We start from the raw sequence: 26,583 nt of genomic DNA on the forward strand, positions 1-26,583 counted from the left end.
CTGTGCCTGATGGCTTGCAGCAGGGGTCAAGCCCTATATGCCCCCTTTGCCCTGCAAACCTACACCCATTTTGCAGACTACATACAGCCGATCAAAGTAAAGGTGTGTTGCCTCCCACTAGCCAAAAGTCTGGTACCAACCAGCCTGTGTGCCTAGGCAGTGCCCAGACTAGAGTTTATTCTCTGTTCAGCATGTTGCCTTGTCCACAACCTGCATGCTTCCTAGCTACATATTTAAAATAACATATAAAATGCAGGCGAGGGAAGGGGAAAATAGCTATATACAAATATGGTGGATATATACCTGAGGAGAGGAAGAAACTGTTATAGACATGTCTGTTGCTTCATAATAGCAACCAGTCATGTAGAAATCAGCAGGTATGCTTGGCCATTGCACAGACTAGAGTTTACTCTGTGTTCAGCAGGCCTGAGGGCAAGGGTATAGTATAGGCATCAGCCAAGAGCTGCTGCAGGGGAGGAAGATCAGGAACAGATACTGGTAGAATCCACCCCTTCCCCCTGGCTGGATTTGCCAGATGCTCCTGTAGAGGCTGAGGAGACACTGAGGCCTTGTCAAGAATACTATCCCCCCCAGCAGGTGCATGACCCTCCCACTGGAACCATTCAAGCCCCCAGAGGTTATTGTTACCACCGACAGCAGCTGTAAGGAATCCAACAGCTAGGACAATGGCCCAGGCCTCAGGGTCTACTGAACATGAGGGCCAGGACAGGAATTCAAACAAAGGATGCTGGACGTTGTCAAGCTCAACCCAAGGAATTAGTGGCCACTTGCCACAAGCTAAATATGGTCTACTGCACAGATGGAGATGTGGAGGACTGCCAAAAAATAAAAGAAGAGACCCAGCTGAAGAGGGATATGAAGCGCAGAGCTGGAGACAAGCTGCCAGATGTGGACCCTCTGAAACCTCAGCCCTGCGAAGCACATGGTGCACAGACCCATTCCCAAGGACTCAATCCCCCCTCCCCCCCAGCTTCACAGGGAGATAGCCACAAATAGGTGTCTCGACAGTAGGAGAATCTGCACATATCCCCACAGTTTCATAGTTTCACATTAAAGCAATAAATACATCAATTGCCATAAATGGTGTATTTCAAAGTCCACTGCTATCCCTTGTGCTCCTGCAGAGCAATGCCTGTGCTCTATCTTGTCCTGTAGCCAGGTCCTGCCAAAAGCAAGGAGTTCTTTGTTAGCAGAAACATAAGGCAGACTATGTCTCAGCTCATCCCAGTACCAGAAAGGGATGGGTAGGTTCTGAGGTCTCTGCTTGCTTGGAGACAGCAGTAAATGGAGACTCCAGCTGGCTCATGGCTTCTAGGGTTCAGCTGCCTGATGCTGGGGAGACAGAATGGAGAGCAAATGAGTTAGTTTCCCAAGTCTTGAAAATTCCAGGCTGATGATAAGCCACCTCCCGCAGCAAAATTAGAGCAATTTTGAGGGTCAAATATGGCATCTAACTTGCTTTATGTAGATGTCATTCTCCCCAAAATGTTTTCAAGTGTGGGTCATTATAAAAAAAAAGTTTATCCTGAAAATGTTTAAGTGGCTGCAAGCTGAACCTTCTATATTGCCCTATAAAAATGTGCATCTAGGGATTTTCAAACCTCCACATCCCACACTTGCTATGGCATCCAAAACGAATCACCCTAGCAGGAAATTCAACTTGAACAATGCTAAGATTCAGCTCCTGGTGAAGAAGATCACGGCATGCCATTCCAATATAGTTGCTTCAAAGGGGCAAACAATCTGTGCTTATACCAAAGAGAATGGGTAACAATATTCCAGAGTCTTAATGCGGTCTACTATGCAAATCGAGATGTGGAGGACTGAAAAAAAAAATGGAGACAGTTGAACAGGGAGATAAAGCACAAGGCTGGAGATAACCCGTTGGATGCGGACACTGTGAACCTCATCCCTATGCAGCGCATGGTGCACAGGCGCCTTCCCAGGGAGAGCATTCATGGTCTGGGAACCCAAGACACCTCCACACAGGCTGAGGAGTCAGGTACGTTTTGGGGAATTAAGATGTGCAGGCTGCTCTTTCTATTTAAGTCTGCTCCATCCATCTTAGACAGTGTTGGGGGGCTGATAGGAAACCCAACTGTACTAGAGGTTTTCAGATAGGTGAGGGGAAGGTGAAAGGCTGGTTATCAGGGCCCATATCCTAACAATTCTGCAAGGACTAGTGGTTATTGCCTAGGTTTGGGAGCATTCAGCTCACTGCGTGTAGGGCCCCTATATCTGTCATATTTGGGTGCCTTCCCCCACCCCCTTCCTTCTTGGACTATCACCAACCAGTGGCTATTTGTGCATTCAAGGCATCTTTGGCCCTCTCACTGTGCCCTCAAGACCACTCTCACTAGCCTTCCTCCTTTACCCATCTGGCTGTGTGGCTGTCTGTCATCCTGGCTTCCGAGGTACACTGTGCACCATAACCCTTGGTTCCTACATTGTGGGATGTGGAGTCATACATCGTGTGGTGATATGACAATGGTAGTCCTCATCATCTGTGGTATATGGGTGCAGATGGTGGAGTATGTTCAGGAAGGCTGTAACAGATATTCTGGTTAGCTAGTTCAACAGACACCTTTCTTCTACTTTCCATATGCAGCTGAGGACTCAGAGTCCACAGGAGAGGCCAGAAACCAGCAGCCAGCACAGGCTCATCAGGAGGAGGGGAAGCCAGTGGCAGCAGAAGGGTCATAGGAGGGCACTATGGTAGCAGAACAGCACGCTGAGCACACCAGCCAGGGGTCGCATGCAGGGGAGGAAGAGCAGGAACAATTACTAGTGGAGCCCATCCCCCTGGCTGGAATTGCCACATGTCCCTGTAAAGGCTGAGGAGATAGATGGGAAGCCACAGCTGATCCATAGAGGTGTGGCTGGTCACCAAACTGCTGGGGCAAAATGTGCAGCTGGATGACTAGCAGTTCCAGAAGCTACAGCTGCTGCATGAAGGTGTGGAAGTTCAGCGGCAGAGGCTCTAGGCCCAAGAGGACTGCCTGCATGTGCTGTGTTCTATGCAGCAGGAGAGCCGGGATGCTAGCCAAAATTTCTGGCAGCAGTTTCTGGGGATCCAGTGAGATCTCCATGATTACACTCAGGTCTTGTCCAGCACACTACCCATCCAGTAGGTGCCTGTCTCCCAGTGGAACCGGGGAGGCCACCATTTCTGTGGTAGCACTGTCCACATCAGCAGCAAGTGACACCAGAGTCTATACTACCCAGCCCAGCTTCACAGCAACTGCCTCAGCTGCTGAGAAGCAACCGCCATCCAAGCGCCCTAGATGGGACTCACTGGACCCTAGGCCAGTGGGTAAACTTTGAGGCCAGGTCCATCAGGGCCATCACATGCTGCTTTGCTGGGTGCTGGGCTCAGCAGTTCAGCCACAGAGCCAACCAGATGGCTAGATTTTCAAGGGACAGCAGTGGCAGCTGCATCTACTGACAGCTCTGAGGGCAGTGGCACTTCACAGGGGAGGCCTCTGACACTGCCTGCACTGCTGCAACGCCTGGACCATCCTCAGCAGCTAGAGAGAGAGATGGACCCCCTAGGGAGGGGGAGGATGAGTTAGGGATGTGAGGACCTATTACCATGATATGGTAGTGTATGCTGAGGGGAAAGGAGTGGGGGTGTGCTGGGGCGAGGGAGCTCTGGGGGGTGTGCTGAGGGGAGGAGGGTGGAGGGGAGAGTTGGAAGCGGTGGTGATGTTGGGGGATATAAAAAGTATGGTGAGCACACAATAAATACTGAAATTTCTACCTACTAGTCTTTGTCTGGCGTGGACCCCCAGCTGGTGTGGTCCTCTGTAGGCAGGCAAGGAGGGGAGCATCATCCTCTTGTTCTGGATGCTGCTATGTGTCCTCTAGCAGGTGCTGTCTACTTTGCTGTCCACAATTGTGCAGTATGCAGCAGGCCATGAAGATCTTAGTGACCTTTCTGGGCTGTAGAGGAGCTCCCCTCTGTAATGTCGAAACATCTGAATCTATTTTGAGCTGGCCAAAAGTCCGTTTGATGATGGTGTGGGTGTTCTTATGGCTCTTATTGTATTCCTTCTCTGCCTCATTTGAGGGGTGGACAATGGGAATCATAGGCAGGTTCGCTGGGGGTAGGCTCTGTCACTTGTGAGGGGAACAGGAATCATAGACATGGGTGTGTATTGGCTGATATGGGGACCTTGGGATTTGGGGATAGGAGTGTGGGTTATGGGACATCTTGAGGAAGGCAGTGTGGGGAAAGTTATGAGGGGGGAGTGGGTATGGGGGTTGGGAATCCCTGTACTGCTTACCTAGGAGCCAGCTGCTGGTGCTCTCCCCTTGGTCAAACTTGTGGTAGACTACTGAATGCTGGAGTATATAGGTAGTAAGCACACACATCCCACAATCTCCCCCTGGGTATCACACACGACCTGCATGTCCATGGAATGAAATGATTTTCTATTCCTTTTTTTTAAATTCTTTATTTATTGTAGTTTTTAACAACATTTTTACAATGTCATTCACTTGTTAACAGAACACAGCTGTAAATAAATATCAGTAAGAAAAATAATTATCACAGAAATTAAGTTACATCAGCTTTCGTAGACCACATACAGTGGGGGACGTGAAATAAAAAATAACATAGGAGTATATAGGAAAAAATTGAATAGGTTTAAAGGCTACGTGTGGTGCCTCTAATCTTACTTTATCCAACATTATTTTAACTTTTTCAAATCTAGAATGCTTTCAATTGTTCAGGTGTGTAAAATATGTACTTTGTCTCTCCAAATCGTATCAAACATGTATATGGATAGGCAAGGAAGAATGTACCCCCGAGTTCCAATACTTCATGCTTCATAGACAAGAAAATCTTTCTCCTTTCTTGAGTTGTTTTAGTAACGTCTGGATAGACCCAAATTTTTGCACCCCCCAAAGAGTTCTTTGGAGTGTTTAAAATAGAGTCTTAAAGTAGCATTAAGGTCTTGTTTGAATACAAAGGAGACTAGTAATGTGGCTCTCTCCGTAGCGTTTTTATCGATTGTTCCAAAATAGCAGATATATATTTCTATTCCTATAGGTGTCCTCAGGGGCAGCTAAAGCCAATCTGCTGCCTGAGGTGAAGGATGAAATGGCGCCCCCCTCACTCCTCAGAGCTACAATCAGGGAGTAAAGTTGTGAGTGATAGAGACAGCAAACTGACAGGAGCCAAGCAATTAAGTTATTATAAAATCATGAAAATACATAAACTACATATATTTATATATTATATACACATAAAACCAAAGTCAACAACCTAATTGAGTCAAGCCACACACAAAGAAAACTGTCCAATTCGTTCCACCAGGTTGAGCCCTCCTGTGCTGGCAACCGCCAGCACCTAGCTGCACACTTCCAAGGCAGGAGTGAGGTGCACAAGTACTCACACAGAAGTCAATTGTACATAATTATTCATTCACATGGCTATTATTATTCATTCATATGGGTCTTCCCAGATCAAACAAATTCTCCCCATAAGGCATGCAGAGCAGAAGTAGAATGTTTCATTTTACAACTCAAACAGGCAACACAGCGAAGGTGACAACAAAGATGATGGGAAAACGTACAATGGACTCAAGGAGTTCACATCAGAGGTTTTATTCAAAGTAAAAAATGGATTTGACATGCGTTGTTGAAGACTGCGCTTCAGATTTATGATACTCCAGTGATTAGGTTATTGCTTTCAGACGTTGCAGAGCACTGGAAGTTTCATACTTGCATATCACAGGGACTCCTGAAGCAGACCTTTGTGGCCGAAACACGATTCGTGTCGAGTCCATTTTTTTTACTTTGAATAAAACCTCTGATGTGAACTCCTTGAGTCCGTTGGACGTTTTTCTATCATCTTTATTGTTACCTTCACTGAGTGTGCTTGTTTGCATTGACCAAAGAGGGTCTTTTGTTCTTCTGTGTTTGCCGTCACTTTACACTCAACCAGGGGCGTATCTGCGTGGGGCCATAGGGGCCTGGGCCCCCGCAGATTTCGCCCTGGCCCCCTCCCGCTGCCAGCCCTCCCCTGCTGCCGTTTCTTACTTTTGCGCCGAGGTCCGCTTCCTCCTGGGCCTTTAAAAATATTTCTTCAACTGGCGGGGGACCCCAACCCCCGCCAGCCAACCCGAGGTGACGTCTTTCAAGTTCTTCGTCCGCCGTGGCCGACGTGCTGGAGTTGAGCGGCTGAATCCAGTTCGGAGTCTGACGTCGCACGCGCAAAAGTAAGAAACGGCAGCAGGGGAGGGCTGGCGGGGGGGGGTGGGAGAGAGTCGTTGGTGGCGGTGGGGGGTCCGGTAATGGTGGCGGCTGGGGGGGGTCGGCGGGGGTGGGGGGTTAAAATGTACCCCTCCCTCTGGCTGTGGCCCCCCCTACTGCCGGAGGCCAGATACGCCCCTGCACTCAACATACAACTCTGGTATCAAATCAGTGATAGCAAAACAAATCCCTCTACTACCAGACACTGTGTGATATAAGACAAAACCTTGCACATAGATCTTCAGAAGCTTACCATGCTATACCAGCACCAAACCTACCTACGAAAGTTAATATTACAAATGCTCTACAGCACCAGCATACCTCCAGGGATCAAGGGTGTCTGTCTTTTATTAAGCGTAGGGGGTGAAAAGCTCTTTTTCAGCCGGAAAAGATGGACTGCTACAGATTTCTATCCAGAACCTCATATGAATTGAATCCCTCATCCCTGTTACACAAGGAAAAAAACAGGCCATGCTTAGCAAAAAAAAAAAAAAAAATATATATATATATACACACATACAGTGCTTTTTTGTGCTGGTACGCAGTGGTATTGTGTACCGGCACCTGCCTGCCTTCAGCTCCCTGACTTTCCGTTCGTGCCCCCTATGTGAGATCTTCTACTTTTTTACCCGATGGTTGCAGCGTGAACCGGCAGTGAAAGCAGCAGGCAGGCTCGCCTCCTTGTTGCTTCCTTCCCTCTCAGTGTCCCGCCTTCCTCTGATGTAATTTCCTTTCCGTGAGGGCAGGACGCTAAGAGGGAAGGGAAGCGACGAGGAGGTGAGCCTACCTGCTGCTTTCACTACCGGTTCGCCACTGTGACGTCAGGTAAAAAGTAGAAGATTTCAACGCAGGGGTCACAAACGGAAGTCGGGGAGCTGAGTGCAGCAGGTTGGGGCTGGGGGTTGGAACGATCTCGGGGGCAGATGGAGGCTGGGACATGGACATGGAAGGGAGGGGGAGGATAGGGGGCAAAGGAGAATCGCTGGACATGGAGGGGAGGGAAGAGCAGGGGAATCACTGGATATGGATGAGAGGGAAGGATAGGGCAAAGGTAATCGCTGGACATGGATGAGAGGGGAGGCCAGAGAGAAGCGCTGGACATGGATGGGATGGGAGGGAAGAGGAGAGAGGGAGACTCACTGGACATGGATGAGAGGGAAGGATAAGACCAAGGAGAATCGCTGGACATGGATGGGAGGGGAGAGAGGAGAGTATGCTGACCATGGATTGATGGAGGGTAATTGGGGCACGAGAAATGCTGGACATGGATTGAGGAGAGGGAAAGACAGGAAGGAGAGGCACACGCATGGAGTGGGAAGGGAGAGAGGAGAAATGCTGGACATGGGATGAGGAGAGGGAAGACATGAAGGAGATGCACATGGATGGAGGGGCAGGGGACAGAGTTGAAAGCAGGACATGGATGGAGAGGAGGGAAGTGGATGAACCTGGATTGGAGGGATGAGAGAGAGGAGAAATGCTGTACATGGATGGTGAGGGGAGAAGAAAGATAGAGGAGGAGATGCACATGGATTTAGGGAGAGTGAGAATTCTGGACACGGATGGAGGGAAAGGGAGAGAGTGAAATGCTGGACATGGATGGAAGGGAGGAAGAGTGAGGAAAGTGAGATGAACATGTAGGAGCGAGAGGGAAGAGAGAGGATGTTGAGTATGACATGGATGTAGGGGAGGAGAGAGGGAAGAAATAGCTGGACATGGGTGGGGGATGGCATGAGAGGGAGAAAGAGGAAGGAGATGCATACTGACAGAGATGAGGGAAAGGGAAAAGAGGAGAAAACTGCAAATGGATGGAGAAAATAGACAAAAACGGATCCACTCTATACCTCCTCCAGTCAAGTCTGCAGAGGACCCATCTTTTACCTATGGATGTAGAGCAAGAAATGAAGAAGAAAGGAGAAAAGTAAAGAAATAAATGGAAAGGAAGCCCTGGAAATAGAGTTAAGGGAACAGATAGAGAGCAGCAGAATCAGAGACTGGGACCAACATGATCAGAAAAAACAAAGTCACCAGACAACAAAGGTAGAAAAAATCATTTTATTTTAATTTTAGTGTTTGGAATATGTCCAATTTGAGAATTTACATCTGCTGTCTTTTTTTGCACTGGGTATACTGGAGCTGTAACAGCTTACAGAAAAAAAAAAAAATATATATATAAGCTTCTTTGCATTTGCTGGTCAAGAATCACTTCCGTGGCTTAGTAAAAGGAACCCTTTACTTATTCTTGCTGTACTCCACCTTGGGTGAATTTCTTCAAAAGGTGGTAAATTCTAATAATGCAAATCCAGAGGCTAAAATATTGGAGACACCAGCGACAAGCAAAAATAGGAGCTTAAAATGGTGGGAACACTGACCGAAAGCAAAATGTAGGGTTCTGAACATACCAAGCTTCTGTAAAATATAGGAGTCGAAGACTGAAGCCCATGAACCACCTGATCAGATGAACAGGAGGGCAAAGCATTTTCAGTGAGGACTGGGCACTGGGTGAGATAATTTCTGAGAAAGATGCCTCACTTGAACACAAGGTCAAATGGTCTGGTGCCTGTTTTGGGAGGCTGCCATTTAAAGTGAGATAACTGCCAAGAGATAAATGGACAGCCAGGCCATGGTCCGATACTACAGTGCAAACCGCTCCCTCCATGTAGAACAAAAAAGAACAAAACAAAAACAACAAACCTATACTAAGAGAGGCAAAATAGAACCACTATATTCTGGCAACAATTCTACACCGCCGAATGGACAACACCCACAGACTCACGCCCATTTCTTCAAGAAATGGGATAACAGATGCAGAACAATACTGTAGTGCCATTTCAAAACCAGAACCTCACATAGAAAAAAACTCAATACCATGGTTCACGAAGAACTGAAAGTACTAACAACACAGGTCAGAAGACTAGAAAGAGCATGGTCAGAAAAAGACGAAAACACACTTAAAGACTGAAACAACTACAAAGAAAATACAAATACACTATCAGACAAAATAAAAGGACTTATTACAAAACCAAAATAGGACCAAACTACAAGGATACACACAAACTCTTCTCACTCATAAACAATCTCCTAAATACTACTACGGTTACCTCCAACAACACAGATACCCCATCAGCAAGCAATCTCGCAAAATACTTCAAGGAAAAAATCATAAAGCTTTGACTCATGATACCTACTAATATAACAGAGTACACAAATATCCTTGAATGTCTAGACCCAAAATCCGGGAATGCCCATCAGATCGATCATGGACCAACTTTGACACGCTCTCATCAAATGAAATCTCACATTGGCTCGGAAAATACGCCAAATCGCAATGCAAATTAGACATTTGCCCTAATAGTGTAATAAGATCCGCACCCAAACATTTCAAAACAGACCTCACGAACCACGTAATCACAGGCTTCAAAATGGGCTCTTTCCGAAGGATAAAGGAAACATCCTACTTACTCCGCTACCGAAAGATGCTAAGAAAAGCACAATGGACCTAACCAACTATCGCCCAGTAGCATCTATTCCACTTTTAACCAAACTCATGGAAGGCATAGTGACGAAACAACTTACTGAATACCTAAATAAACACTCAATTCTGCACGCGTCTCAATCAGGATTTCGGTCAAATCACAGCACCAAAACTGTTCTAGTGTCCGCAATGAACTCATTTAAACAAGCAATTGCAACTGGTAACAACATACTCCTCCTACAATTCGACATGTCCAGTGCCTTTGACATGGTTAATCATGAAATATTATTACATATACTAGAATACTTCGGAATAGGAGGCACAGTTCTCAAATGGTTCAAAGGATTCCTGACCACAAGATCATACCAAGTAACAACGAACACAGACAGATCACCCCCATGGACACCTGAATGTGGAGTACCCCAAGGATCCCCCATCTCGCCAACCTTATTCAACCTGATGATGATACCTTTAGCCAAACTGCTAGCCAATCAAAACCTCAATCCCTACATATATGCAGATGACATCACAATTACATCCCGTTCAAACATGATCTAATGAAATCACCAACGAGATCAACCAAAGTCTCCAAATAATGCACACCTGGGCAGATGCATTTCAACTAAAACTTAATGCAGAAAAAACACAATGTCTTGTACTCACCTCACAACATAACACAAAAAAACTTCTTCACCATAATTACACCATACTGTTCTCTTCCTGTTTCACAAAACTTGAAAATTCTTGGAGTCGCCATTGATTGAAACCTCACTCTCGATGCCCACGTGAAAAACACGACGAAAAAGATGTTCTACTCCATGTGGAAACTAAAAAGAGTAAAACCTTTCTTCCGAGATACATCTTCCGTACCCTAGTACAGTCGATGGTAATAAGTCATCTGGATTACTGCAACGCACTATATGCGGGCTGCAAAGAACAGACTATCAAAAAACTCCAAACTGCCCAGAACACTGCTGCCAGACTCATATTTGGAAAAACTAAATATGAAAGTGCAAAACCCTTAAGAGAGAAGCTCCACTGGCTCCCACTGAGGGAAACACATTACTTTCAAGATCTGCACGATTGTACACAAATTCATTCATGCAGACGCCCCAATCTACATGCTAAACCTTGTGGACCTACCTCCAAGAAATGCCACAAGATCATCCCACAAATTTCTCAACCTACACTTCCCAGTTGTAAAGGACTAAAATACAAGCTGATGCATGCCACCACCTTCTCTTACATAAGCATGCCATTATGGAATGCATTGCCCACAGACCTGAGAGCAATCGACGAAACAACTATCTTTCGCAAATCTCTGAAGACATATTTCTTCACAAGGCCTACAATGAGAACCTTTAGCCACACTAATCCACCTCACCAACCCAATCAGATAAGAAAGCCCACTTCTATAATTACCCTAATCACTCCCTTCCTTCTTCTTTCTTCCCTTACTTAATCTCTGCACAAAACTAAATGTATCTGTTATCCTGTAATGACAATGTTAACAAAACTATGTAAGCCACATTGAGCCTGCAAATAGGTGGGGGAATGTGAGATACAAATGCAATAAATAAATAAAATAAATAAATACTGAGGAAGTTTTTATTTTACCATGATAATAATCCTGCATGCTATGTATATAGCAACATCAGTGCCAACAGGATTGTACAAGACAAGCCTTTTATTATTATTCCTTTTGGGGCCCTTTTACTAAAATGCATTAAAATCTGGGGTTAACACATTTTAATGCATGAGTTTCCTGTGTGCTAAGCCCAGATTTAATGCACTGGTATGTAGGGCTTTTAAAATATATATTTTTTTGCAGGTCCTGCGCTAATTTTTCCATTAGTGCACAGGACTTGCAAAAAAAAATGAATGCAGGAGAGGTTACTGATTCCTGTTTAGGAGATGCTAAGTGCTCCTGTATTAGGTCTGATATTTATTATTTATTTATTTATTTGTAACATTTATACCCCGCGCTTTCCCACTTATTAGCAGGTTCAATGCGGCTTACATATATAACATGGTTTACAAAATAACACAGATTGGATAACAACTGAATCAATTTTTTACAGTCTATAGCACAGAGATTTACTGCCTATGACAGAGGAAAAGCTGCCAAAAAATGCAGACAAAATATTACCTAATCCATCAGACATGATCGTGAATTCCCTACAGGTCCCTAACTAGATCCCAAGTGATCTCAAATAAGATAAGTATTTTACGCAACATTTCACGCAGTTTCAATTGATTGCACGTAATTTTGTATGATACAGGTCACACAGAGGATCGAGGATGGTTTTTACTTTTTTATTAACTAGGGGAAAGATTTTTTACTGTATTTATTTTATAGTGCTTGTTATTTTGGGAGACCCTTGGTTTAGCCCTTTTATGAAGGCGAAGTGACCTTTCCATGATAAAGTATTTCTCTTATCTTCAAGGCCTGAAGGAAATGACCCCCGAGTACTTGAAGAACAGGGTGACACTCTACACACCTCCAAGGACACTAAGGTCCTCCCAAAGACTTCACTAACCACACCCCTCTCCAAAAGACATTACACAGGCCCCTTCCCATTGAAGCTCTTGCAGGTGGTGGGGAATCATAGGTGAAGGTTGTAGGACTAATTTTGGAGAGTGGGAGGGTCTTGGATCAGAGCGGTTGGGAGGGTTTGGATCAAGGACTGAGAGGGTTTTGATTTCAACACTGGCCTCTTTAAGTTGCACCTTCAGAGCATCAGGCCAAATGCTATGAGATCAAATGCAACCTGTGTTATTCATGTTGTATAATAGTGAGCTCCTTTACATGCATTTGTATGCTTGGCATCTCATTAGTACTTGTTTTTTGTTTTTTTTGTTTTTTGTTTGTTACATTTGTACCCCGCGCTTTCCCACTCATGGCAGGCTCAATGCGGCTTACATGGGGCAATGGAGGGTTAAGTGACTTGCCCAGAGTCACAAGGAGCTGCCTGTGCCTGAAGTGGGACTCGAACTCAGTTCACTAGGACCAAAGTCCACCAAAGTCCAAAGACCAAAGGTCCACCACCCTAACCACTAGGCCACTCCTCCATTTGCACTAGAGGAGTGAGTGGAGGAGTGGCCTGGTGGTTAGAGCACCGGTCTTGCAATCCAGAGGTGGCCAGTTCAAATCCCACTGCTGTTTCCTTGTGATCTTGGGCAAGTCACTTAACCCTCCATTGCCTCAGGTACAAACTAGATTGTGAGCCCTCCTGGGACAGAGAAATATCCAGAGTACCTGAATGTAACTCACCTTGAGCTACTACTGAAAAGGTGTGAGCAAAATCTAAATTTAAAAACAAATCACATGTTAAGGACAAATTGGATACCAAATAAAATCAGTACTAAGCATGATTCTATAAAGGGTGAGCACCATTTATAGAATTGTGTTTAGTGCCAAATCCTGAGCCTAACTTTAGGAACCAGACTATTTACTGAAACTTGGTGTAAATGTGCCGCCCAAGTTGCACTTGAGGACTGTATTCTATAGCTACGTGCACAACTTTTCAGAAAGCCCCTGATGCCCATGGCCACACCCTCTTTTGAGTCATGCACCAGTAGAGTTAGATGCTAAGCCTATAGATAATGCGCCACTCAGATACGCATGCAAATTTTAATGTGCCAATTAAGCTCAATAATTGGTTGCTAGCACCCAATCTGTTGGTAGTTAAGGGCTCGTTAATTACACTGAGCACTCATCTTGGGTGCGCACACGAATTTAGGTGCTCAAATCTGAGTGCCATATATAGAATATGGGAGATAATTCCCAATTTTGCCATTTAACTTGCTATATTTAGGGAAAAATGTGCATTGTTCCCTTAGTCCACATTGGTAACTTCCCCTCTTAAGTATTTTAGTGAAATGTAGAATGGATGGGCCAATGCTTGTTAATGGAAGAATATATTTTGTTGAAAGATCAAAGCCCGGTGAAGTGTTGGCTTTTTAGTGCCTTGAATGTGATGCATGTTATGTTATACCTTTGAATTATCCTTTACTGTAAGTAAGACACTGTCATTGGAAAACAGTTGGAATGTTAAGCTAAGTGGAGTAGTGGCCTAATGGTTAGTGCAGTAGGCTTTGATCTCGGCAACGTGGGTTTGATTCCTTGGGCAAGTCACTAACCCTCCATTGCCCCAGGTATAGAAACTTAGATTGTGAACTCTCTAGGGATGGAGAAAGTACCTGCCTATAATGTATACAATGCTGCATACATCTAGTAGCACTATAGAAATGATTAGTAGTATCATTCAATTCCATAGACTTTAGTACCCATGGGCATATTTTGCTAGGCCTTTCCTCCGTGAACTTAGTAAAGAAGCATTTGTACAGCTCATTGGCGTTTCTGTTCATCTACTTTTTGGCTTTTGATGGATCTTTAGAAAACAATCACAAATTATTCTTGTATTTCTATCTGTCTTAAAACACGTCTTCAAAATGAGCTACTGTTTATGAATTTCCAGTGCATGTGTTTCTGACTGGCAGCACCCTCTAGGCCGCTTTGTTTCCCCAATAAGGTCTGTGTTAGGCAAAGACCCTAGTTTGGCTGGTGCCCACTACTAAGGCTGTGAATAGTCCTTGTTATGGCAGGGCTAGAACATGGCTTCAGGCAGTCGGAGATCAGCTGAACAAGTCTTAATATTGCCCCATTCTGTCTATGGACATCTAGTGTCACTTCTTACTAAGAACTTGGGAGTCATGAGTGCAGCTGTGAAATGGACAAATCAGGCCTGGCTCAAATTGGTCATCTGTTTAATGGCTATGCAAAGTGAAAGAGCTAATCAGAGCTCTTTATCCAAATTAACCTCTCTTGTAGGTATTAGGGATGTACCCAGGGCAAAAGTTTTTAATTTGTTTCCAGTGTGTTTGGACTTTCCCCCCAGTTTTTGGACTCTTTCAGCTCTTTGCATACACTTGTTTTAAATAAAACAATTTTAAACGCACATTAAAATGTTTTAACATACATATGGGGTGTACTTCTATAACTGTGCACCTATAATAGGTGCTCAGAGAGCACCTGATGGGTCCATTTTCTATAAAGGAATGTAGACACCTACTTTCCTTCATAGAATACTAGTGTAGCTGGGTAGATACTCTTGCATTCTCTTAGGCATGAGCATGTATGGCAGCCATAGAGCTGGCTTAAATATATGTGCCTGTGTTCCAGAGATATGTGTGTAACTGAATATTCAGAACCGCAGGGCTATCTCCGGCATTCAGCGGTGGAGTTGGATATTGAATCACGGGCTTGTTTTATTTTTGGCAGTTTAACCGGCCAAATCAATATTCAGTGCTGGCTGTTTAAGTTAAAACCAGCCAAAGATAGGCCTGCTGTGGCTGCGGCCCTGATTTGGCTGCCAACTTAGCTGGTTGATGCGCTGAATATTAGCAGATAGCCATTATATTGCACAATATAACCAGTTATCCGCTAAGCACTTAACCAGCAATATTCAGCAGGAGATAACTGGCTATTTCCCTCTCAGTATTCTTGGATAGCCAGTTAAGCGCTTTGTAACCTGGCCAGGAGGCCATTCCTGCTGGTAAAATAGCACTAATATCGAGGAGGATATGGTATTTTGTGTTATGTGTTAACATTGCATCACTGCCCACACTCCACCCAGACTCCACCATGAGTATATGCCCATATGCAAACTATGCACTATTAGAGATATGTGATAGCTAGCTATAGAATAGCATGTGGAACATAATGCTAGATATTTTCACATGGCCATATCCAGTACAAAAGAAGCACAGTTCTCCCAGAGCAGCAACATCAGCACCAGTTAGCTCTGGAACTCTTTGCTGGAAGATGTGACAACAGTGGTTAGCATATCGGGGTTTAAAAAAGGTTTGGACAAGTTCCTGGAGGAAGCGTCCATAGTCCTGCTATTGAGACTGACATGGGAAGCAACTGCTTGCCCTGGGATTGTAGCATGGAATATTGCCATGATTTGGTTTCTGCCAGGTACTGTGACCTAGCTTGGCCGCTGTTGGAAACAGGATACTGGGCTACATGACCATTGGTCTGACTCAGTATGGCTACTCTATGTTCTTATAATGCATCATTCAAACCTTTGCCTCATTTAACGTACTTATTTGGTGGGTTCTAGCTGGCCTGATTCGGACAGACAGCAGCGAGTTTTTCATCGAACCTCTGGAGAGGGGGCAGCAGGAGAAAGAGGAGAGTGGCCGAGAACATGTGGTGTACCGGAGAACCAGCCTTCAGCAGGCGCAAGAGAGACTAGGAGTCCCTCAGGACTGACACAGCGAAGGTATTGTGATTGTGACTAGCTGCAGCTGGCACATTAAGTCTTTGCCCTATGCCAGCAGTGCTTGAATGGTACAAATGTTCATGGCAAAGGTCTGCACAAATAGAAAGTCTGAATTACCAAGCACTCTGCAGAAGGAGACTTGTGGATCGGATAGTGTTGAGTTACGTTCTGCACTGTCAGATCTCGGTGTGAGTGTTAGCAGATTCGACTTATTTTATAAAGCAGCTGCCATGTAGTCTATCTCAGGAAAGCAAAAAAAGGAAGTCTGTGTTTCTGCATACCCCCAGATAAGCTGTAGCAGCTTTCTCAGGAGGTGCTCGTATTCTGTGTATTAACAATGAGGTAATTTGCTTTTCCAAATGTAATAATGGCCTCAAAACTTGCTTCTCAATGCTCATTACATGGGTGCTAGATGAATGAATCTGCCTTTCTGGTGTTCTAGGGAGTGTTCATTCTACCCTTTCATGTTATCCTTGACTCATTACTGCAGAATTCTGATTCCAAAACAGAACATAGGATTTTAAAAAAACAACGGTGAAAAAATGTTTCACAGGTCCTTAATTTTGTGTTAGAAAATCAGTATTTATGCAGTCTGGTCCAGTGGGACTTATTTCCTTTAGGTGGCTACACGTTCCTCTGGATTGCAAACGGGGATGTATTTCATGGGAAATGCTTTGTATAAGTTATAATAACTTTGGGGGTAATTTGAAGCTACCTGCATATTATAAAGTCTGTGGGCATTTTTTACGTGCAAACCTTGCACTAATTTTCAAAACAAGAGCACAAATGCTCTCTTGCCTATGAAAGAAAGGTATCTACAGCAGTCAGTTTGCACCTTCTTTGTCATATGGTACTTTGCGCCAACAAAAATGACACACACATATATATTTTTGAAATTACTAAAGCAGTGGTTTCCAAATCTGTCCTGGAGAGCCCCAGACAGTTTAGGAGTGGGGGGGTAACCAAAATAAACTGGAGCAAATATTATATTGGACGCAAGAGCGGGAGGAGCGTTGAAGAGGAAATCAGGAAGTCTTTGTTAAGGGTTAAACAGTGCCGTAGTGAGGGCGGCTGACACCCAGGGTGGGTCGCCGCTGCGCACCCCCCCACCCCCGGGTGCAGCACGGCACCCCCCCTCGGCGCGCATCCCTCCCCCGGAGCGCATTCTTACTTAGTTTAGAAGCGAGGGGCAGGCGGGAGGACCGATCCTCCCCCGAGTCCACGTCGCTGGGAGCTGCGTCGGCGCCATTGGTTCCTTGCTCTCTCTGCCCTGGAACAGGAAGTAACCTGTTCCGGGGCAGAGGGAGCAAGGAACCAACGGAGATGACACCCCCCCAGCGGCGTGCACCCGGGCGGACCGCCCACCGCCCCCCTTCCTACGCCACTGTGGCTAAATAAAGACCCGACATGGCCGTGTTACGGCATCAAAGCCTGCATCAGGGTCAAACAAATCTCTTATGTTGTCGCTGAGTAATGAACCAAGAGAAATATAGCTATATGGCTTCCTTGAAATAGAAGAACAAAGAGCTCAACTGTAAAACGCTCTACTTTTGCTGTCATAGGAAACATCCCAACAGGGCAAGAAGGACTGGACCTGGAGCTTTTGTTCCCATTGTCTCCATCAGATGGTCACTAGCTATTTGTGCAACCTCTCTCCTTGTTGGGGGGAGCAGTGAACCTCCATAAGTGGCCAGCACACTTAGGAGTGGAATACCATTAGTGGGGAATAATAGCACTGCAGCGTTCGATAGAATTTGATTGAATTTACCATCACAGACTTTGAAGCAGATAAATCTGATTTAGAACTTTTTGTTCTCAGGGCTAGAGATCAGCAGAAAGCACTTCACAATTATGCCTAAACAAGTTAAAGGCAATCTGTGGTTTCTGCCCCTTCAACTATTAAGGATCACTAATGAAATATGTCCAGCGAAGGTTTTACGGGCAGGTGAATCTGAAGACAAATGTACTTCCCTGGGCCTAATGTGAGTGTGACAGATTCTCCAGCGGAACAGAAGGAGAAAATATGTGCACCTGCTGAGATGAGAGCCGCAAAAGTAGAAGTAGTGAACTCTGTTGTTACTAGAGTGGAACGGTTTCAATCGAGTATCACCCATGTGGATACTATCGAAGGCAACTACTGGAATTGGAACAGGATATACAGAAGAATAAAATACCTACAGAAGGTGATCTCTCCCAGGAGAAATGAGAGTCAAAATAGACGAACAGTGGATCAAAAAAAGAAGTCCTCTCACAAATGGTGTTTCCTAAACAAGGTCTTTATTCAAATCATAAAAACGGCCCGACACGAATCGTGTTTCGGCTGTAGCAGCCTGCTTCAGGGTCTATTAATCTTTGATGCAAAAAAACTGGTAAAACAGATGGCTCACAATCAATTGTATTCAAACGAGATATCAGAAATCCTTGCCACAATCAATGCGCCAGTGTAACGGTATTCTGTGGTGGTGTCTGAAGGTCCTAATCTGGAAATAACATGAGCAGCTGAAGAATCAACCAGCTTTCAGGTGGAAAAGATTTGATTATTCTGTTGCAATAATGTTTTTTTTACCTGCAACGCATGTGGAGAATCTCTGAAGAAAGCACAAGTTGAAAAGCATGTCAATATATGCAAACATTGTCAATGCCTTTCTTGCATTGATTGTGGCAAGGATGTCTGATATCTCTGTTTGAATACAATTGATTGTGAGCCATCTGTTTTACCAGTTTTTTTGCATCAAAGATTAATAGACCCCTGAAGCAGGCCACTACAGCCGAAACACGATTCATGTCGGGCCATTTTTTATTGGTTTGAATAAAGACCTTGTTTAGGAACACCATTTGTGAGAGGACTTCTTTTTTTGATCCACTGTTCGTCTATTTGACTCATATATACAGAAGAATGCCACACCAGAAGTAGAATGCAGAGCCAAATAGTTCATTATTCACAAAGATTGTGCATTATTCCAGGAAACGAGTGCACTATTCACAAACTGGCTGATATTCAGTCTGCGGGAGGTAGGTCACCTAAGTCCCTTGCTTGGCGCTGACCCTGGATATTCAATATTGGGCCACTTCCGGTGACCAGCATTGATATCTGGATTTCTTTGACTAGTTGAAACTTAACCGGCCAAGCCAATATACAGCCAAAGATAGGCCTGCTATTTGGGCCTAAACATTAAGATGTGGAAATGTGCAGTAGCACAACAGTAATTACCATAAACAACATATACCAGAACATAGAATGGGGAGGAGAAGAAGGAATCTCAGACTTCAAATTCTGAAAAAGCCTGTTGGAATAGTCACGTTTTTAAAAGCACTTTAAACTTTGGCAGTGAGGTTTCACAATGAATGTCCACAGGGAGTGAGTTCCAAAGAGAAGGTGCGACATAGCAAGAAGCTGATTCCCTACAGAAAGGAAAAAAAATGATTTCACAGAGAAGGAATAAAAGGTTGGTTAGTATTTGCAGAATATGAGGACCCCTGTGGCTGACAAGGAACTAGCAGAGAACTAAGATACAAAAGAGAGACCAGAAAAAAGAACTTTATGTATGAGATACAGTATGTTATAATTGATCAGAGTTGTAGGATCACAAACATTTTAGGGCTGAGAGCAAAATTTCAGTCATCTCTGGATATACAAAAATATTAGAAATGTTTAATTGAAAAAAAAATAATGAATTTGCCATTGCAGATCTAAAAATGATCTGTCTTCACTTAGAGTACAAATACTTACTCAAAAGGGTTTCCCCTTGGAAATTCAGCCTGCAGTCCAATAGGTATAACGTACCTAACAATCTGCAAGACCTGTGTGGAGGCTCAATATTACCATTTTTAAATAGGCAGTTTGAAACCTTTGTGGGTACAATGTTCAGTACCTTGGGCAGCTCCTGTTTAAGCCAGATAATATAAAGATGTCATTTGGGAAGTGTTAGGCACCACTTAGACCTGTAAAAAGCTGATTTATATGAGTTTGCCTAATTTTCAAAGGGTTTTACCACGGATGAGCCTCTAGCTGGTTAAGTAAGCAGCTAAAGTTAGGCCACAAAAAAACTGTGCTAACTTTAACCACAGGGGTAACCGGGCACCAGTCTTAAATATTGGTCGGTACTCAGTTATCTTCCAGGTAACGCCAGATTGCTGTCTGGTGCCCTCTGTCCCAATCCCCATCCTAATCTTCTCCCTTCCTCCCCCCACAAAACAAATGGGTAATTCCATCCGGAGCCCTCACCTCCTGAAACAAAGCCCCCACCCCTTACCCTGTTAGGCCTCCCCCAGGCCTACCTTAAAGCTCCCTGGTGATCCAGGGGGCATATGAATAGGAGCAATGCTCATTCGCTCCTGCCCTTCATAGGTCCGGCCTCAAAATGGCTGCTGCATTACCTAGTAGCAGTGTCACAGTACTCCACTTCAAATATAACAAAAAATTGAGCTTTGGAACTTGGCCCCTTAATTTTCTCTCCATGGATACTCAGTAAAATATGCTGCTTACATGTGTAAATATTAGCACTTATAAGTGCAGTTTGCAAAACCTGCCTTCTATATGTGTAAGAGCCAGCATTATCAAGAACAAAGCCTCAGTTGATGCTGTTCTTTGAATTTCTATTTTGTAAAATGGCTGTTCTTGTTGTAGGTGCCACCAAATACACACGGTTTCCCATGACCTTATATGTATTTTACAAAAAGCTCCTCATTCAGTGGAGCCTTTTGTAAAATGCTTGTAAATTATGAACATCTCAACTTGGATGTCCCTGTTCCTACTTATGCAAAATGGGCTTTAAACCCACGTGGTTGAAATTCGCTCAAACCTAACAGAGCGTAGAAAATTCTAGCTTCTCTTCCTTGGCCCTGGATCCTGTCATACTATTTCTGTTCCCTGTAATTGGGGTCCTACTGCAACAAACATACAAGAGGTCCTAAAAATCCCTGTCCATTACTTGCAGGTATGTGCGTCTCACAGATATTTAATTTTGGAAAGGAGGTATAATGGTTTTCGGATACTGGTTGAGAGGACTGACTAAAGTGATGTAACCCAGAATCTCTGCTCTGTGGATGCAGTCCAGAGCCCAAAGTTTGGGTCCCGGGAGCTGCAGGAGAGTGTCATGTCCCCTACCTCAACGCAAGCGGCGTTCTCGGGCTGCGTGGGGTTCCGTCGACACGCACACTGACTGGCACAGCCCTGAGCCATGTGTATGTAGTTCTTCTCTGGGTTTGTTCAGAGAGCGGGTGCTTGCAGGCTCCTTAATTGCTTTGCTTCCACCCACCTGTGTCTACTCTCTTTCTGCCTGCATCCAGGCTCCTTGATTGCTTTGTTCCCACCCACCTGTGTCTGCTCTCCCTCTGCCTGGCTTCCCTTGCTTCTCTCCTATTGGTCTTCCGGTCCTCCTTCCCCTGCTCTTTGTCCTATGGCTGTGCTCCTTCTCCCTGCTGGTTCCTGCTGATGTCAGACGCCAGCACTTTATCAGCTGAGCCAGTGGAGTAGCAAGGGCGGTGGGGGCGGTCCGCCCCGGGCGCACATTGCTGGAGGGTGCAGAGAGCAGCCACGCGCCTGTCGGCTCCGCTGGTTCCCTGCTCCCTCTGCCCCAGAACAGGTTACTTCCTATTCCGGGCAGAGGGAGCAGGAGCCAGTTGAGCTGACAGGCACGCGGCTGCTCTCTGCACCCTCCAGCAGCCAAAAATGTGTGTGGGGGGGGAGCTTGATGCACTGGGGAGGGGGGTGTCATTGCGCAGGGGGGGGCTTGATGTGCCGGGGAGGGGGGTGTCATTGCACCGGGGGGGGGGGGTCATGCTGCACCCTGGGGGGGGGACGGACGCCGCTGCACCCGAGGAGGGGAGGTTCGCAGCGGCGATCCGCCCCGGGTGGCAGCCGACCTAGGATCGCCACTGAGCTGAGCTCTTCCTGAACTCCATGCTTCGGCTTCTACTTTGGTAGGTGCTACTTGCTCAGTAGTTTGCTTCTTCTCTACTTTGACCCTCGTTGCTGACTTACTCTCTTGCTTGCTGCCTGCCTATTGACTTTACCTGTGCCTGGATTACTCTCTTGCCTGCTGCCTGCCTATTGACTTTACCTGTGCCTGGATTACTCTCTTGCCTGCTGCCTGCCTATTGACTTTACCTGTGCCTGGATTACTCTCTTGCCTGCGTCTGCCTGCTGACTTTACCTGTGCCTGGATTACTGTCTTGCCCTGCCTGCCTACTGACTTTACCTATAACTGGATTACTCTCTTGACCTGCTGCCTGCCTACTGACTTTGCCTGTACCTGGATTACTCTCTTGATCTGCTGCCTGCCTACTGACTTTGCCTCTACTTGGATTACTCTCTTGCCTGCTGCCTGCCTACTGACTTTGCCTGTCCCTGGATTACTCTCTTGACCTGCTGCCTGCCTACTGACTTTGCCTGTACCTGGATTACTCTCTTGACCTGCTGCCTGCCTGGCTGATACGTTCACCACCCCGCTTCCAGCTCAGTCTCGTAAGTCCTGCAGGCCGTCCACATCTAGGGGCTCAATCTCTGGGGAACGGTGGTCAGCGCAGGTGAAATCCGGGGGTTGTCCGGCCGCCAAGCAGAACCTGGTCCGAGTACCGGGCTCAGCAGTGCTCTACTTGGTACAAGAACTCACAAGTCTGACAGAGAGGGAGCAAAATGCTTGGAGAATAAATAAGCAGCTCTAGGCAGGAGTCGGATCTTGATTCCTAGAGGAAGGGAGTCATCATACTCCTCATTCCAGTATAACCTCCACACTGAAATCTGTGATAGAAGTAGATTGGTTTTCAGAAGCATAGCAGTTTCCCAAGAATGTTAATCTGCAGCTGGAGAGCTTCTGTGACCTCAGGATTCCTATCAGTGTGAACTGCCAGAGGATTCTCAGTGGAGCGCCACAGGAGTGAGAAGAATCTCAGTCTTATGCTGGGTCTCTACTTGTGATTTCAGACGAGAGAGGAAAAAATATAAGCAGGGCCAGCCTGACTACTAGGTGGTCTAGATGTTTTCCTAGGAACGGCACAATTTGGAGATAGCACCAGCATGGCAGTCATCATCGTTTAACAAAAGTCAGTACTGCCAGCAAGGGGCCTTGAGCATCCACTCACGCTCAAGGCCTGCTGCCTGCCACGCAGGGGCGTATCTGCGTGGGGCCTCAGGGGCCTGGGGCCCCCGCAGATTTTGCCCTGGACCCCCCTACCGCTATCAACCCTCCCCGCTGCCGTTCTTACTTTTGCTGGCGGGGGACCCCAACCCCCGCCAGCCGAGGTCTGCTTCCACCTGCCGCTGCCGTAAAACCTTCTTCTTCAGCCGGCGGGGGACCCCAAACCCCCGCCAGCCGCCCCGCGGTGTTAAAATTCATCTTCGGCCTCCGTGGCCGTGCTGCTGTGATAGGCGCTGTTGAAATCCACTTCGGAGTCTGACGTCGTTGTACGTTGTACGTGCTGCGACGTCAGACTCCGAAGTGGATTCAACAGCGCCTATCACAGCAGCACGGCCACGGAGGCCGAAGATGAATTTTAAACACCGCGGGGCGGCTGGCGGGGGTTTGGGGTCCCCCCGCCGGCTGAAGAAGAAGTTTTTACGGCAGCGGCAGGTGGAAGCAGACCTCGGCTGGCTGGGGTTGGGGTCCCCCGCCAGCAAAAGTAAGAACAGCAGCGGGGGAGGGTTGGCGGCGGGAGGGGGTGGAGGAGAGTCATTGGTGGGCGGTGGGTGGCTCGGCGGCGGCGGGCGGGGGGGGGCTAAAATGTGCCCCCTCCCTCTGGCTCTGGCCCCCCCTACCGCCGGAGTCCAGATACGCCCCTGCAGCCACGCCTTCTGAAACAGGAAGTTCCTAGGGGATAAATGTACAGTACTTAAGCATTCTCAAGGCTCCACACTGGCTGAGCGGACTCTTGTTTAGTGGTACAGGATGGAGTGGACTTGGTGGCAGTGCAGATGCAGCAATGACAGTGAGTGGAAAAAAAGGGATCAGGTAGGCTCAGAAGGGGGAAGGGAAGCAGGGAGATGGGGAGATGCTGAAACTGTTGGGAGAAGGGGTAGGGAAAGGGTGGGCAGATGATAGATACTTTGGGGTGGAGATGGGGTAGGGAAGGGTGAGATTAGTGGTGAGCATAGCTGCCCTCCAAGCATGTGATCCAGGTTAGTTGCCTAGCCAATGTAGCCTTCTGTTGTCTTGTTTGTCTGTCACACACTCCTCTCCTGTGAACACTCTTCTAACATTTACATGCTCCTTCCCCGTGAACACCCCTCTGTTATATGCTCCTCCCCTGTGAACATCCCTCTAACAGTAACACTCACCTCCTCTATAAACACCTCTGTAAAAGTAACACGCTCCTTTCCTGTGAACACCCCTTTGTTACACGCTCCTCCCCGTGAACACACCTTTAACAGTATCACACTTCATTCCTGTGAAAACCCTTTTAACAGTTACAAGCTCCTCCCCTGTGAACAGCCCTGTAAAAGTAACACGTTCCTCCTCTCTGAACACCCCTGTAAAGTAACATGCTCCTCTCCTGTGAACACTCCTCTAAAAGTAACACGTTCCTCCCTTGTGAACATCCCTGTAAAAGTAACATGCTCCTTTCTTGTGAACACCCCTCTAACAGTTGCAAGCTCCTCCCCTGTGAAAACTCCACTAACAGTAAAACATTCTTCTCCTATGAACACCCCTGTAAAGAAACTTTCTCCCTTCCTGTGAACACCCTTCTAACAGCTACACACTCCTCCCCTGTGAATATCTCTCTAACATTTTTGCTGCTCCTACATAGGTGCCGACATTTCAGAATTATTGGGGGTGCCAAACCAAATACAAATTGCCCTTCCCTATACATAATGAAGAAGTCTGCTCAATATTGGGGGTGCTCAGCACCCACTGGCATCCACAGAGTTGGCTCCTATTCACTCCTCCCCTATGAACACCCCTCTAACATTACTGGTTCCTCCCCTGTGAATGCCCCTCTAACAGTTATACCCCCTCTGAGGGTGTCTATAGAACGCTGCCACTATCCCTTAAGAATACTCCGTCACGAGTCAGGACCACCTTCAGCCCCATAGATCTGCCCAAAGAGGAAGTTACACAGGAGAGGTGGACCTAGGAGGACAGCTGCCTGGAAGTATAAAAGGTGGGGCCAGAGTTGTGTTAAGAAGGCCCAGGGAAGGGAGAAGTGGGCCCACAGTGTATGCTTCACTACCTATCTGTAGCCACCATAACCTGGCTCAGGTAGGCCAACCTTACCTTGAATCATTGAGGCCTGGCTGGAGCCAGACCAGCATTGGTGCAACCCAAGAGAGACTGTATAAGCATGTTATGGGGCCTGTCAGCTGCAGTCCTATGTAAAGATTTCTCTGAATTGCAAGACAATGTACCCCTCATTTTCTGTGCCTGTGAAATACAGTAGTGTGAAAAAGTCCTGCATCACCTGTGCAATAATGATAACTTTCATCTCAGACCAGCTTTCTGCCCAAGTGTAAGGTAGAAAATGTTGCATATCATATGCCATTTTCAGAATTCAATTTTGCATCAGTTGTATGTGTTTTTCTGATATTTTCAGCATCCGTAATGGTTTTTGTCCCTTCCGTTGGTGTTCCATTAGGTGTTCCATTAGGAGCTTCTAAATTTGATGCATTTCGGATCAAAATGAACCGGTGGTGTTGAGAGTTTTCTGACCAATGAATATGGTTTAGTTTTTAACCAAGTATTAAAATTGATAATTGTTTCAAATGCTCCTTTTCAGGGCCACAGAATTAATAAAAAAATAATAAAAAGTAAAAATAAATTTAACAGTGGTACTCTAACGCTTGACCTTGTGATGTACATAATACACTTAGCATCATACTATACATGGCTCAAAAAATAGGATAGATGGCGCTAAATAAAACATTTCAATGCTAAGTACATGCAAAATTGAATTTACACTCACTTCTGAACTTAATACTGTATATGAATTTGGTTTCATTAACTCATAGCAGAAAGAGAATAAATGAAAACATGATTTTCTGAACATGTGATGCAGGACTTTTTCACACTAGTGTAGCAGGCCTCAGATTTTGAGTTAATAGAGTTTGCTTTACTTTTGTAACCTTGTCTGACTGTATAATCTGAATGCCAACCCTCAACCCTCGCTCACGTTATCACATGTTGTGGCAGTGGTGGGATTGGAGCTTATCCTGCAAGAGGGAAGCCAGGATCCTGAGCTCTGGCCTTATACAGATGCTGTACTGTGCTGGAACATTGAGCAAAATGGGCTAGTTGGTGGGGGGGGGGGGGGGGGATTATAGCTAGTGCCAGCACAGCAAAAACTTGAAAAGGCTACTCCAGACCTTAGTGGAAGGTTAGCAGCATCTGCAACAAGTAGTAAGAGGCAATGGAAGCACCAGCAGGTGTCCCAGAGATCTCTAGAAGCCCAACAGAACTCTCTGACCCAAGTGATTCATGCCTTTCGCACTTCCAGGTTACATGCTCTGTTCCTGGTGTTACCAAAGATGGTACCAGAGGTGACCTGGACTATTTCCTGATCAATTTTGAAAGAACCGTCTACCTGGTGGTTGACCAGAAGCATCATGGA

The 26,583-nt window shown here is 45.9% G+C and overlaps 1 protein-coding gene across 1 annotated transcript in view; it reads left to right on the forward strand.

Moving 5' to 3' along the window:
* ADAMTS14 (ADAM metallopeptidase with thrombospondin type 1 motif 14) overlaps positions 1–26,583 on the forward strand; it is a 372,712-nt gene that overhangs the window by 23,561 nt on the left and 322,568 nt on the right. Inside the window, exon 4 of the mRNA XM_030204905.1 lies at positions 15,880–16,000. Coding sequence (XP_030060765.1) covers positions 15,880–16,000 — 121 coding nt within the window. The remainder of the gene's footprint in view (positions 1–15,879; positions 16,001–26,583) is intronic.

This window comes from Microcaecilia unicolor, chromosome 5 (assembly GCF_901765095.1).
Source record: "Microcaecilia unicolor chromosome 5, aMicUni1.1, whole genome shotgun sequence".
In the NCBI taxonomy this organism is placed as follows: domain Eukaryota; kingdom Metazoa; phylum Chordata; class Amphibia; order Gymnophiona; family Siphonopidae; genus Microcaecilia; species Microcaecilia unicolor.